The sequence below is a fragment of the Emydura macquarii genome, unplaced genomic scaffold, assembly GCF_026122565.2.
Source record: "Emydura macquarii macquarii isolate MOO-44397 ecotype Brisbane River unplaced genomic scaffold, CSIRO-AGI_Emac_v2 contig_3345, whole genome shotgun sequence".
Lineage (NCBI taxonomy): Eukaryota > Metazoa > Chordata > Testudines > Chelidae > Emydura > Emydura macquarii.
In genome coordinates, this window is record NW_027133482.1 from 7,649,177 (window position 1) to 7,662,625 (window position 13,449).

A 13,449-nucleotide genomic window follows, 5' to 3' on the forward strand; every position below is an offset into this window, starting at 1 on the left:
TTTTAACCTGTTTTAACCTCTCAAGGCGCTGCCAGGCCAGGCTGGGCTGCCTGTAATCCGCCCCTCCCAGCTGCCGCTGCCCTCCCTCAGCCGTTCATTTACCCCCCACCCCGGGCCGCAGGAGCACCCATTCCCCTGGTGCCTGCCCCAGGACAGCAGGATTCCTGCAAGCGGAAAATGTCGAGGCTGCAGTTCTGGCAGAGTGGCTGGCTGGGGCTGGGAGGGGGCCGTGAGCGGGGCGGGGAAGCTGGGAGGCTCTACTTACGAAATGACCATGGATTTTGGACTTATTTTCCAAGTTGCTTAACCCGGAGAGTTGAGGGCGCTGGCGGGAAGGAGCTGGCCTGCTGAGCTGTGGGGATGCAGCAGGGACCGGGAATGGACTGCCAACAATTCTGTCGCCTCCCAGCTGGGGGCTCGGGGGGGGGGGGTGGGCAAAAGCACTGGCCGGAGGGGGGCGGCGTTCCCGGCTACCTCAGCCCCAGCCTGTCCCAGCAGAATCGGCGCGCGCTGCAGCACCACGCCACAGGGAGGGACTGCGGGAGGGCCCGGTCTCCCAGCAAACCAGCGAAGGGATTCAGGGGAGCTGAGCAGAGATGAGGAGTGAGGACTGAGCTGGGACTCTGGGGCCATCGCGCTGCCCGTGGGCGCCTCTCTGGTCCCGCCATGGCCCAGGGACGGTCTCTGCCCGGCGGAGGCGCTAGGCCCAATGCTGCTCTCTGGGCCCTTTGTTTGAAACACCCTGGGGCCGGAGGCCCAAACCCTTGCAAACTCCCCTGTGTTCCGGCTGCTCCCGCCTGCCCTCACCCACGGCTGGGGGGCCAGTGCACAGAGATGTGCCAGGACCTGCCCCTCAGCTCAGGGGCTTTGAACGCCCCAGAGTCCTTGGACCCCCGGAGGAAAGCCCCTCCCCCAGCCCAGCTCCCCAGCAGTCCCCCTTGGTCTTCCAGCTGCATTCCCAAGGCTGGACAGCCTGCCGAGCAATGCAGAGGGCCCCTGGCTCTCAGACCCAGCGATGCCCAGCAGCCGCCCCGGCAGACAGGGCCCCCGGGACTGAGGACAAGCCCCCCTGGGCCCATTCCTGCTGTTCTGCTCGGCCGGCTGCAGGAGCTGGGTGCACGGAGCTGCAGGGGTGAGTGATGAAAAGGTGACCTGCCCAGGGAACCGCTCGGAGCCGGGCCCTTCCCCTCCCGGGGCTGCTTTTCCTCCACGTCCTTTGTGCGATGCGGGGGGGAGTGCCAGGCCTGGTTCCGCGGGGCTGTGCGCGGGGCTGCGTGTGGGGCTGTGTGCGGGGCTCACGCAGGCTCTAACGAAGGCCTCTGCCGCCGAAGGGTGTATTGGGCACGGCAGTTAAACAGACCTTAGCAAAAGCTGCAGTCCTGGCTGCCCCTAGCCGGGAGGCAGGCCCCGAACACAGGAAGGAACTCGCCCTCTCGCCTGGCCCTCCGCCCCCCTGGACTGCCCTTTGAAGCTGGGCCCAGACTTGGCTCTGCAGGACAGGCTCCCTCCAGTCTCTTGTGCCCCGGCGCCTCTCCTCCCACCTCCCTGCGCCGGGACGGGGCCGGGGTTTCCTCCAGAAACCACATGCAGCTCTGTGGCTTGGGCTGAGTTTCCCTCTGGGCCCGACTCAGCGGTGACGTCGTCCTGTGGGGACGCTGGGTGCGAGCCAGGCAGGAACGAAGGGGAAGTGGCAGGCAAGAACCGGGAGGGGGAAGGGAGGCGCCCACCTTCTCTCCCCTCTTTGCCACCTTCCCTGCCCCCCAGGGACGTAGGCAGCATGGCTCTGCCCCTCACCTGGCCCGGCTCCCATGTGCTGCGTGATAGCCAGGCCGGCGAGCTGAGGGCGGGAGCAGCTCCTGTGCAGGCCTGTTTGCCCAGACGCGGTGAAGTCTGCGGGACGCCATCAGCGCTGGGATTCCCTGGGCGCGCTCGCTGTCAGTGCAACACCCCCTCCCGGGGCTGGCACCCCTTTCCCACACCCCATCAGTGAAAGCCATGCCCAGAGCATGGCCCGGCTGTGCCGTGGGAAGCCAAAGCAGCTCCTGATTTACACCAGAGCAGGACCCCGTCCCAGTCCATCTGGCGTGCCAGGCCTGCCCGTGTTCAGAGGAGCACGCAGAGCCACATGCATGTTCCTGGAGCGCTCACATGGCCACGCCTGCACGGAGCTGAGCGGAGCGTGTCGTCACAGGTCTGTAACTGGAGCTGCACAGAGACAAAGCCGGGGGGGGGGGGGCTCCCTGGAGAGAGGGATTCAATTCACCGGGATCAGAGCCAGCTTCTCTCCTCTGCTCTAACGGCGCAGCCCAGCCGGGCTCCAGCACCCTGCCCCCAGCACCCCGCCCCCCCATGCCCCGTTAGCTGGGGCTGCTGCCAGGCTAAGGTGTCCCAGTCTGTCCAGCTCGGCCAATGACACCGGAAGGGGCCGTGACGAGTCCCCGGGGCAGGGGCTGAGACCGCCCAGGGGCAGAGGGGTAGCTAGAGCAATGGGGGGATATAGGCTGACTCTTGGGGAGGGCTGGGGCCCTGGCAGGAGGCTGTAGAGGGGGACCCTACCCAGAGACTCAGGTGACGGGCTGGGTGGATCTTGTAGGGCAGTTTCTCTAAGCAGTGCGGCGCTGGGGATTGTGCCCCTGGTGCCGGCTGCAGGCCCAGTGTGCTGCGTAGGCGGGGCTCTGTGGCAGTCTGTGTGCGTTAGCCCCCCCACCTGACCCCCATCTCACTGGGCCTCTGGCTCCCTTCGCACCTCGTCCCTCCCGCCCCAGCGCACCCAGCCGAGGCGGCGCAAAGTAACCGACGCTGTCGGCTCTGGAAGGGCAGCAATACCCGGAGCAAGGCCAGAGCTGGGGGGGCTCCTGGCTCCTGCAGCCCCGGCCTCGCCCAGCTGCAGGCTCTGGGGGGCAGGAGTGCTGGCCATGGGGGGAGCGCTCAGCTACTCCAGCCTGTCCCAGCAGGGGCGCTGTTGGGGGCAGGCTGGAGCGGTGGGGGGGGCTCCTGGCTGGCTGTGTGGGAGTCAGCAGGGGCCGGGCTGGGGAATGGGGGCTGGGAGGGCTGGCCCTGGGGGCTGTTGGTGGAGGCACGTGCTGAGCGGGGCCGGGAGCCCCCGGCAGGCCGTGCTGCTGCTCCGGTTCCTCCTGCCTTGCGCTGGATCCTGCAGCCCCATTGTCCTGGGGCGGATGCTGCCAGCTGCCGTGCCAGTGTGTGAGCCAGGAGGGGGTGACCAGAGGAGGGACCGGGGCGGGGGAGGAGGCCTGGGGCTCTCGGGGCAGGGGCAGGGCAGCTGGAGCTGCGCAGCGACGGGGTGAGCTGTGTGGGTCGGGGCTGGTGCATTCCTGCCCCTCTACCCTGAGCAGCTGGCACCTGCCATGAGGGAGCCCACGTCGCCCAGGGCAGGAGAGAGCCTGCAGCCCCGGGCTCCCGGGCAGGGCCCACATTGGGCCCAGGCTGGATCCTGCCCCCCCACCCACAACCTCTTTCCTGGCGGAGCCTCTCAAGAGCCTGACTTCCTGCAGGAAAGCCACTTCCTCCGGCCTCCCGTCCCAGCAGTGGATGGGGCCAGAGGGGCCTGCGAGCCCCGGGGTCAGCGTTCAGCCCTGCACGAGGCCTTCGCACTTTCACCCCTAGAAGTTGGAGCAGCCCCTGGGGCCTGGGCAGGGCAGGGGCCGGAGCTGGAGCCGGGCGTCCGGACGATGAGCGGGGAGTTAAAACAGGCCCGGACAGAGCCCTGGAGGGGAGAGGGACGGGAACCAGGGTGCCCTGCCTGAGCTGCCTTTGGACTCTCTGTATTGCCATACAGCACCCGCAGCCGGGCGTGCGCCCCGTGGCACTGCGCACCGGAACCGCCCTGCCCAATGCACCCCTGCCGGGCGTGCGCCCTGTGCCGCTGCGCACCGGAACCGCCCTGCCCAATGCACCCCTGCCGGGCGTGCGCCCTGTGCCGCTGCGCACCGGAACCGCCCTGCCCAATGCACCCCTGCCGGGCGTGCGCCCTGTGCCGCTGCGCACCGGAACCGCCCCATCCAGTACACCCCTGCCGGGCGTGCGCCCCGTGCCGCTGTATGTTACACAGACACGCTCCATGCAGCGCCTGTTGGGGGGAGCCTGCTGCTGTGGGTCCTGCTGTGGGCATGGCCTGGGGCATGGCAGGAGGCTAATGGAGCACACCTGGCTGCCTGCCCTAAAGGGCGCCTGTCACAGGGCCTGGGGTCGCTGGCCGCCGTGGGTCTGGGCCATCTCTGTCCTTCCAGACCAGAGCTCCACTAACTATGGGGGTGCCTCCCTGGGGGGGCGTGGGGGAATGTTCGGAGGGAGGCAGCGGGACCTGGGCCAGCCCCCATGGGGGGTGGGGAGAAGCACCACTCAGCCCCTTCTGCTCACATCTCCACCCTGGCCCTGGCCCAGCTGCAGCCCCGCTCTTGGCCCGCTCCTGGGGCTGCAGCTCCGGCCACGGCTCTGCCCCCATTCATGGCTCCACGGCCACGTTCCCGGCCCCGGGCCCTGGCTTCCAGCCTAGTTCTGGGCCCGGCTCCCAGGCCTGTTCCCAGCTCCTGCTCCTGGCCGGCCCCGCTGAAGGCCCTGGGTCCCCACAGCCCCCACCACAGCCTGGGCTCCAGCTGCCAGCCCCCAACTGCAGCTCTGGTCCCGTTTCCGACTGCAGCTCCTGGGGGTGGGGGCACGGACCAGGTATGGGGGGCATGACCCAAAAGGCTTGGGGCGGGCCACAGTTCCAGATTCTGGCTCTGACCCAGGGCTCAGGCTGGCCGCGTGCTGGGCTGGGGCAGGGGCTGGCTGAGCTGGGGTGGTGGAGAAGATCAGTTGCCTCGATTCCCCCCCAGCCTGACCTCCCCTTCTGCTCCCCTCCAGGGCCATCTTTGCGTACGAGAAGCACAATGAGCTCACGCTCCTGGACTCCGGAGGTAAGGCGCGCCGGGGGCGCTGCACCCACCTTCCCCCTCCCAGCCCTTCCGCCCCGAAGGGATCCGCGGCTCCAGGCCAGCTAAGGCTCGGGCTCCTGACGCTGGCCCCAGGGCGAGAGGTGGCAGCCGTTCCCTCCCCACCCCAGCAGCATCACACAGCAGCGTGGGCCGGTGGACGGAGAACCCTGTGTCCCGCCGAGGGGATCGAGAGACCTGCCAGCGCCCCCGTGCCAGGCGGCAGCCCAGACACTGGGAGACGCTGTCACAGCCACAAGAGCCCAGGGGCTGGCTGTCACAGCCTCCAAAGACTGGCCGCTCCAGCAGACCAGCGCGCACTGGGGCAGCATTGCCTGCCGGGGAGAGCAACCCCGCTGCGGCCCCCGCAGCACAGCACCCCCTGCTGCGCCCCCCGCTCTCTGCAGCCCAGTGCCCCTCGCTGCACCCCCCGCAGCCCAGCGCCCCCTGCTGCGCCCCCCGCAGCACAGCACCCGCAGCCCCTCTGCAGCTGACCCTGGTGCAGTCTCCTGATGGCTCCGTGCCTCTCTCTGTGGAGACGCACTAAGGGAGGGAGCTGCCCCCTGTGTAGGGGGTGGGGATACGGATGGATACAGAAGCTGCCCCAGTGCCCCTCCCCAGGCAGGGAGTGGGGGCGGCCAGAGGTGGGGCTCTGCCTCAGTGCCCCCCGAAGTACTGTGGGGGCTGGGCTGGGCCGGGCCCGCCTCCCCTCCCTGCTGACCCCCGCGTGCTCTCCTTGCAGCTGGCGGGGCGGATGAGCTGGCCGGGAAGTTCTCCAGTGGCAGCGTCATGTACGGCCTGTGCCGCATACGGGACCCCGGCTCCGGGCAGCCCTGCATCGTCCTGATCAACTGGGTGAGGGTGCAGAGGATGGTGATGGGAGGGTCCCAGCCCCTTTGCCCTCTGCCGGGGGGTCAGACCTAGGGGGGAGGTTATAGTGCCCCCGAGTGCCTGCAGCACCGGGGCACCCACCTGAATTTTTCTGGGTCCCCGTGTGGGGGTGTGGGTGGGGGCCACAGCTGGCTAGCAAGGCCTGTGTGGGGCTCCTGACCAAGCGCCACGGGGACTGGCACTGGCAGGGCCCCGCCAAGCCCAGCTGCTTCTCATTCCTGCTCGTTGCGTCTGGAGCCCTCAGTGACTCCCCGCCTCTCCCAGCCTCTTGGCATCGGGCCGGGGGGCGGGAGCTGGTCTGGGCTGTCGTCCCGCCCCCATCCCGCACACGAGGCAGCGCGCGAGCAGCCCGAGGCGCAGGGAGCTGCGTGTGCCCCACGTGCACCGGACACGCCGCCTGGCCTGGCACAGGGCGGGGACAGGCTGCACTCGAGTCGCTGCCATGGCCCCCGCACTGCAGGCTGCTCCCCTCCACTCGGCCCCGGGCAGCCGCAGCCTCCCTCGAGGCCAGCAGTGGGGCCAGGGCTGGCAGGCACTGGGCACCCCAGCTTCCACAGTGGGCTACTCCAACCCCGACCTGTGCCAGCGGGTGGCGCTGTGGGGAGCGGGGCAGGCGCGCCGGCTACGGGGGAGCTCCCCCCTCCCAGGCCCGGCCTCCCAGCAGATTGGGGTGCTTTCTTCCATACAGCGCCTGACCCCCCCAGTGCCAAGAGCTCTGGGTCGTCCTGGCCGGCTGCTGGTGGAATGACAGTTCCCCCCTCCCGGTGCTGGGCCGTGTCCGAGCAGGGCCCGGCTGCGTCTCTGCTGCCTGGGGAGCCCCCACCGCGAGCCGATGCTGTCCTGGGAGCTGCCCTCCCAGAGCCGATACACAGCAGCCCCCGGGGCCTGTAGTTAGGGTGGCAGGGCCCCGCCATCTAGAGCAGGGGGCATCCCTCTGGATCCAGCTCTGGGAGGACAGCCCCCCGCTCCCTGACCCTGTGCTTGGTGCTGTCCGGCTGCGAGCAGCTCAATCCCAAAGACACCGCACACTGCAGGCACCCAAAGCGGCCCCAGAGACGCCCAGGACAGGGATGGGGTGAGTTGGGGGGAGGTTAAAGGGGCCAAGCGACAGCTAAGGGGACAGAAGCATCTGCAATGTGTCTGAGGGGAGATCAGGGGACGGGGGCGAGAGGGACTTGGACAACTGAGGGGAATGGAGGGAAACTGAGGAAGGGAAAACATGGGCCGACTCTCGGGACACCCTGCAGGGAGTGGGCTCTTAGAGGAGTGGGAAGCCCCAGTCCTGGCGACATCGGGCAGGGACCAGGCTGGCCCAGCTCCGTGAAATTCTGTATGCACAGAGAGGAGCGGGAGCCGGGTCTCTTCTGGGGGGGGGGCCTTCACCAGGGGCTGCGGGGGAAGCAGGGCAGCCAGCCCTGCAGGCGGGAAGCCCAGCCCAGCCGGGGACGGGAGAGCTGGTCTGGCCTGGGGCCCGCTCCGGCCCTGGCTGCCCTGCTGAGCTGTTGTCTGCTTGGTGCCAGGTGGGGGAGCAGGTGCCGGAGTCCCAGAGACAGACCTGTGCGGGGCACCTGCCTGCCGTCAAAGCCTTCTTCAGGGTGAGTTTCTGCCCAGGGCGTCGGCTGCCCGGCCTGACGGGCAGCACCGTGGGGAGCTTTGTCCATCGCACCGGGGACGGGGGCGCAGGGTGTTCGAAAGCGGGTGCTGGGAGGGGGGGGGGGCAGGGCAGCTCCCCCATGCTCCAGCCCAGGCCTTTCCCTGCAGGGGCGCTGTGGGGGGCGGGGTATGTCCTGCCTTTTCCCCTCTTGCTGCTCCCCCCAGCCCCTGCCACGTCCCCGGTGTCTGGCTCCGGCTCTGTCAGACTGGCTCGCTGTCCCCTCCCTTCCCCCCAGAAGCTGGGGCCCCTGGGGAGCCCCCGGCCTTTGGACACTTCATTCAGCACATTCCCGGCGCTGCTGACTCAGGCTCGGCTCTTCCCAGCCTTGGCTGCGGTTCCTCCAGGCCCTGGCCCCGGAGCTGGGGGGCTCGCGCCAGTTTTCCCCGGGCAGGAAGGGGGTGGGGGAGCAGCTGGGACCCCTCCCCTCCAGCCCCCCCACCTCTCATTTGTGTCCCCCCGTTCCCAGCGCTGGAGCCCGCGGGTGTCTTAGCGCAGTGCCGCTCTGTGAACGGGCTGGCGGCAGGGCCCCAGCGCTGTCTCCGCTCCATCCTCTCCCAGCCTGGGCACCCAGCCCTCGGCAGCCCAGCCCGGGAACCTATAAATACCCGGGAATGGAGCCAGGACCCGGGGGGGGATGGGCAGGAAGACAGACTGCAAACCCAGCCAGCCACCGTCCCGGCTCCGAGGTGGGGTGCGGGGCGCGGGCCGGAGCTGGGCATGGAGCAGGGCACCCAGCGCCTGTGCCAGGAGAGCCGCCTCCCCCCTCCCAGGCTGTGGGCGGGAAGGACAGCTGGGCCCTGGGGGGAGCAGGGCTGGGGGTGTCCCTGGGGGGCTGACGCTGTCCACCCCTCCCCTGCGCAGGAGGCCGGCCTGGTGCTGAGCGCCCGGCGCCCCGAGGAGGTGACGCAGGAGGGGCTCCACCGCGTGCTGTCCCGGCTCGCGCCAGCGGGGGGCGCCGTCCCCGGGAGAGTGCCGGCTAGCAGCTCTGAGGAACTGGTGGTGAGTGGCGGGGTGGGGGGTGACGGCTGCTGTGGGGTGCCTGGGGGGAGGGGCCCTTGGGGTTTTAATTGGCTCCGTTCACCTCGGCTGCGTTCGCACTCGCTCCGTGCAGGGGGCCAGGCTGGCACGTGCAGCGCCGGGCGCAGCCGGGAGCCCAGCCAGAGGCGGGTGGGGGGTGATGCTGCATGCAGGGCAGGCTGGGACCCGCCCCCCGTAGCCCAGCGCAGGGCAGGGGGCTGCTCCCAGCCGCCCTCGGACCGACCGCTGCGTCTCCCCGCAGGGCACCAACTACAGGAAGACGAACCCCGCCCTGGAGATCCGCAGAACCAAACGGGACTCGTTCTGGGCACAGGCCGAGGTGAGCAGACAGCGCGGCCCCAAGCGTCCCCCTGCATGGGGGGGGTGACCTGCCCCAGGCCTCGAGCCGGCAGCCGCCCCCCCACCCGCGCCCCCTGGAGCCGCCGGGGGAGGTGTGATCGCAGGGTGCGGGAATGCTGGGGGGGTCTGTGCTTGGTGCCAGGCCTGGGCTGTGGGCTCCCCGCGGGGTGGCGGGCTCTGATCCTGCCCTGCCTCCGTGAGGCCAGCCGGGGCTGCGGGCGCTAGGTTTCCTCCGTTGGGGCGTCGCCCCGTGGTGCTGCTGCCCCCGGTGCATGCCCACAGCCCTGCCTTTGGAAAAGCAGAGAAGGGCAATGCCCGGGCAGGGGCTTGGGCCGGGCACTCACCTCCCCACCTGGCTGCGGGTGTTGGCGGGAGCGCTGCACCCCGGACTCGGGGATCAGCTCCAGCCCCAGCCCCACAGGGATCCCCTCGCTGCCCCGCCCCGGTCCCCTGGAGTCAGCCCCGGCGCCCGGCGCTGTGCCGCAGAGGGAAGAGGAGCAGCGCAAGGAGGCGGAGCGCCGGCGGCTGCTGGAGGAGCGCAAGCGCTGGGAGCGCGAGCGCATGGAGGAGGAGAAGCGGGAGGCGGCCGAGCGCGAGCGCCGGTTCCAGGAGAAGGAGAGGCTGATCGAGGAGCAGAGGTGAGTCCCCCAGCCCGTCCCCACGCAGCGGCCTGGCCGGGAGCCCTGCCCCTGCGCTGAGCCGGTCCCGGCCAGGGGTCCCGAGCTGACCGGGGGTCCCCGTGCCCGGCCTCCTTTGCTCTCTCTGCAGGATGGAGCAGGCGCGGCTGGAGGCTGAGGCGCGCAGGAAGGAAAAGGCCCGATGGGTGAGTGGAAGCAGCGCCCCCGGCCCCGCCGCCAGCCAGCACCGGCCTGGCGCTGAGGCGGGGCCGGCGCCGGGGAGGTGGGTAGAGGGAAGCCGGGCAGGGAGCGGCACGGTGCGGCTCGTGGCGGGGAGCCGGCGGGACGGCAGCACGCCAGGAGCTTGGGGTGGGGCCAGGGGAGAGGAGACGGGGGCCACCGCTGGGCGCCCCAGCTCTCTGAGGGCCTCTGCTCCGTCCCGTGCCAGGAGCAGCAGCAGCGGGAGCACGAGGAGGCCATGCGGGACCGGTTCCGGCGCAGCGAGTCTCTCGAGAAGGCGGTGGTAAGTGCTGGCAGCCCGGGGAGAGACGGCGTCCCCGGCTGGGCCAGGCCCACGTGAGCCTGGGACTCCCAGCTGGGCCGGGCAGACACCAGCCCCGCGCCCAGCCCATCGCTGCCCTGCCTCCGTCTGCCTTGCAGGAAGCGGCCGTGCTGGTCTCCCAGCGCTCCCAGAATCCCCGGGAGTTCTTCAGGCAGCGGGAACGCTCCGGCTCCGCGTCGAGTGCCCAGCCGCCCCCCTCGCCGCTCGGCGCCCGGCCAGGTGAGTGCTCCCCGCGCCCGCCGTCCCACCGGCGCTTTCCACTGGCTGCGGGAGTCTGCTTCACTGCCTGTCCCGAAATGCTGCCTGGCCAGTAGCCCCCTATCAGCCTGTTGCTGCTGCCTGGAAACGGAGCCTCCCATTCGTTAGGGGCGTGAGGGAGCCATGAAGGGCCTACAGGCTAAGCAGCTGCCATGTCCCCCCCCAGAGGTGGCTGCATGGCAGTGGTGGGTGATGGTACTGGAGGGGCAGGAGAAGCAGCTGCTGAGTCTCTGTGCTTTTCCCCCAGGAGCGCCCCGCAGGCCCTACCTGCGGTACCAGCGCAGCCTGACCGAGTCTGCCTTCATCTTCCGCCGGCCAGAGCCCCCCGCGTCGCCCAGTGACTTCCTGCAGGCCCCCTCCAGCCCTCGCACCTCTGAACCCAGCTCCACCAGGGCTGCCCCTCCCACCAGCCTGTACAGACTCACATCCCTGCCCCCTGCCAGCCCACCCGGCTCCAAACCCCTGTCCCCCACCAGCCCGGCTGGGACAGGACCCCTGTCCCCTGTTCTTCAGCCCAGGACCAAAGCTCTGGCCCACATCAGCCCCGATGGAACCACGACGCTCCCTCCCATCAGCCTGGCTGAACCAGGGTCTCCACCCGCTGCCAGTCCCCCCACAGCTGGGTCTCCACCCCCTGCCAGCCCCCCCACAGCTGGGTCTCCACCCCCTGCCAGCCCCCCCACAGCTGGGTCTCCACCCCCTGCTACTCCTCCCAGAGCCGGGTCGCCACTCCCTGCCACTCCTCCCAGAGCCGGGTCGCCACTCCCTGCCAGCCCCCCCGGAGCTGGGTCTCCACTCCCTGCCAGCCCCCCCACAGCTGGGTCTCCACCCCCTGCCAGCCCCCCCACAGCTGGGTCTCCACCCCCTGCCAGCCCCCCCACAGCTGGGTCTCCACCCGCTGCCAGCCCCCCCACAGCTGGGTCTCCACCCCCTGCCACTCCTCCCAGAGCCGGGTCGCCACTCCCTGCCAGCCCCCCGGAGCTGGGTCTCCACTCCCTGCCAGCCCCCCCACAGCTGGGTCTCCACCCCCTGCCAGCCCCCCCACAACTGGGTCTCCACCCCCTGCCAGCCCCCCCGGAGCCGGGTCTCCACCCCTTCTCTCTTGGCCCCCTCCCACCCTCTCCTCCCCAGTGTCTCTGCCCCCCAGCGGTCCCCATGGGGCTGTGTCTCTGAGCCCCCCCCCAGTTCCATGCATGCCCATGGAGGAGGCTGTCCCCTGCGTGGCTGCCACAGCTCTCTCGGGCCCCTCTGAGGGCTCCCTCCTGGCAGAGCCGATGCCTGTGGAGGTGCCCCATGGCAGCCACTCAGCCGTGCAGCCAGGGCCCCTCTCGGACCCCGTGTCTCCGTCGCTGGCTGGGGGGGAGCCTGCGCAAAGGGGCCCAGTTCTCTCCAGCGCAGGCGTCTGCTCCCTGGACCCGGGGCCCTGGCCACCCGGCTCTGCTGAGGCTGCAGCCCCGATGCCGGCCGAGGACCCCGTGGCAGGTGGGTGTGCGGGGCAGGACGGCGCCATGGCGCATGCGGGGAGCTGCCAGGCTGAGCCAGAACAGGGGCGGGGGGTCACCTGGGCCGGCGGGTCCGCAGCACAGCCCTGCCTCCCCCTCACCTCCCTCCCAGCTGGCAGGAAACCCGCCGTGGGCACCAGCCGCACGCCCAGCAGGGCCCGCTCTGGGGAGGAACCCGCACCATGCTGCTGGGCTGTGATGTCACTCGGGGCAGGGGGGGGGGGGGGCGGGACTTCCTGACTTGCCATCACCCAGGCTGGCTGATGCTGGGGTCGCGCTGGAGTAATGCCTCCCACGGCGCTGGGAGCCAGGCTTTCAGCCCCCCGTCTCCCTACAGATGGCGCGACACCAGAGGCCAGCCCGGCCGAGCCCCTCCCAGCCGCGGGACACGACGGCCTGACAGGGCAGGAGGCTGGCGGGTGGCTGGAGCCCGCAGAGAAGGTAACGGAGGAACTTACAGGGCAGGGGATGGGCTCAGTGGGGCTGGGCCATGGGGCCTTTCCTCCTTGCGGGCGCTGGCTCCCATCTGGCCCTAGGGCGGGGGGAAATGGGGCAGGGGGACGTTCCCCTCTAGGGGCACCGGTTCTGAGCCGGCCCCGGGGCAGGGGGACCAGCTGGGGGGCTTTCCCCCCCAAGGGACACCGGTTGGGATCAGGGCCCCCCGTCAGCTGTGTCCATCCCTCGCTGCTGGGCCAGGCTGACCAGCACCTGCAGCCCCCATGCCCTGCCCCACAGAGGCTGCTGGGGCGGGGGGAGGGGGCACGTCTCCAGGCCCGGGTCACGTCGACAGCCTGGCTCAATCCCATTGTCAGCGTGCGGCCCACGCCCTGGGACGCCCCAGCGGGCTCCCTGCCCTGCGCCCCCCTCAGCGCCCCTCTCTTCCGCAGGCCGACGGGCGTGGCGGGGCCCAGCTCCAGCTGCAGGCAGCGTGGGATCCCGCAGCAGGTACCGCGGCACCGGCCCCCCTCCACCCTGCACCCTGGCATCTCCAGCCTTCCCCAGCCCCCCTGTGCCCTGCCCATGGGGGCCCCCTGGGAGTGGGGGGCTGCCCTGGCTGGGATTCCCCGGAGATGGGGGGTGGGGAGGCCTGGCTGGGATTCCCCGGGGAGCAGGGAGGGGGGGCTGCCCTGGCTGGGATTCCCCGGAGATGGGGGGTGGGGAGGCCTGGCTGGGATTCCCTGGGGAGCAGGGAGGGGGGGCTGCCCTGGGGGGGGCGCCCCAGCAGTGTCTGCTCTCGCTAAGGTGCTTCTCTTTCCGCAGGGGGCACAGCGTGGCTCTCTCTGCAAGGCGGCGCCAGGCAGGGGGCACTGGAGGGGGGAGGCCGCCGTGGGCCCTTCCCCCCCCACTGCATAGGGGCTGCCGGCCCCCGCCTCCCCCCATGGGGCACACGTGGGCTCAGCTTTACCGACCGCGACTCGCAGCTTGGCGTGCCCCCCCTCCCCGGGCCCTTCCAGGAACCAGCACTCCCCCCCTCCCCCCCTGGGAGCCTGCGGCCCCCCCCCCTCTTCTGACCCCACCAGCGCCCCCTCCTGTGCTCGCCGGGCGCCCCCTGCGCAGGGCCGGGGCCCAATAAAGACGCTGTGCGACATGGTGACGGTGTGGTCGCTCTGCTGCTTGCCCTGCCCTGGGGCTCTGTGTTGGGGGGGGCAGAAGCAGG

General features: G+C 70.8%; 1 protein-coding gene across 1 annotated transcript; it reads left to right on the plus strand.

Annotated features, from left to right (window-relative positions):
- The first annotated feature begins 641 nt into the window (after positions 1–641).
- Positions 642–13,303, plus strand: LOC137143698 (drebrin-like protein B). The gene is made up of 13 exons (XM_067533616.1): positions 642–1,132; positions 4,864–4,916; positions 5,674–5,786; positions 7,343–7,417; positions 8,338–8,475; positions 8,756–8,833; positions 9,340–9,491; positions 9,622–9,676; positions 9,919–9,993; positions 10,131–10,251; positions 12,130–12,233; positions 12,680–12,737; positions 13,053–13,303. The coding sequence occupies exons 1-13, from the start codon at positions 984–986 to the stop codon at positions 13,301–13,303; spliced, it is 1,422 nt and encodes a 473-aa protein (XP_067389717.1). The 5' UTR covers positions 642–983.
- The last annotated feature ends 146 nt before the right edge of the window (positions 13,304–13,449 follow it).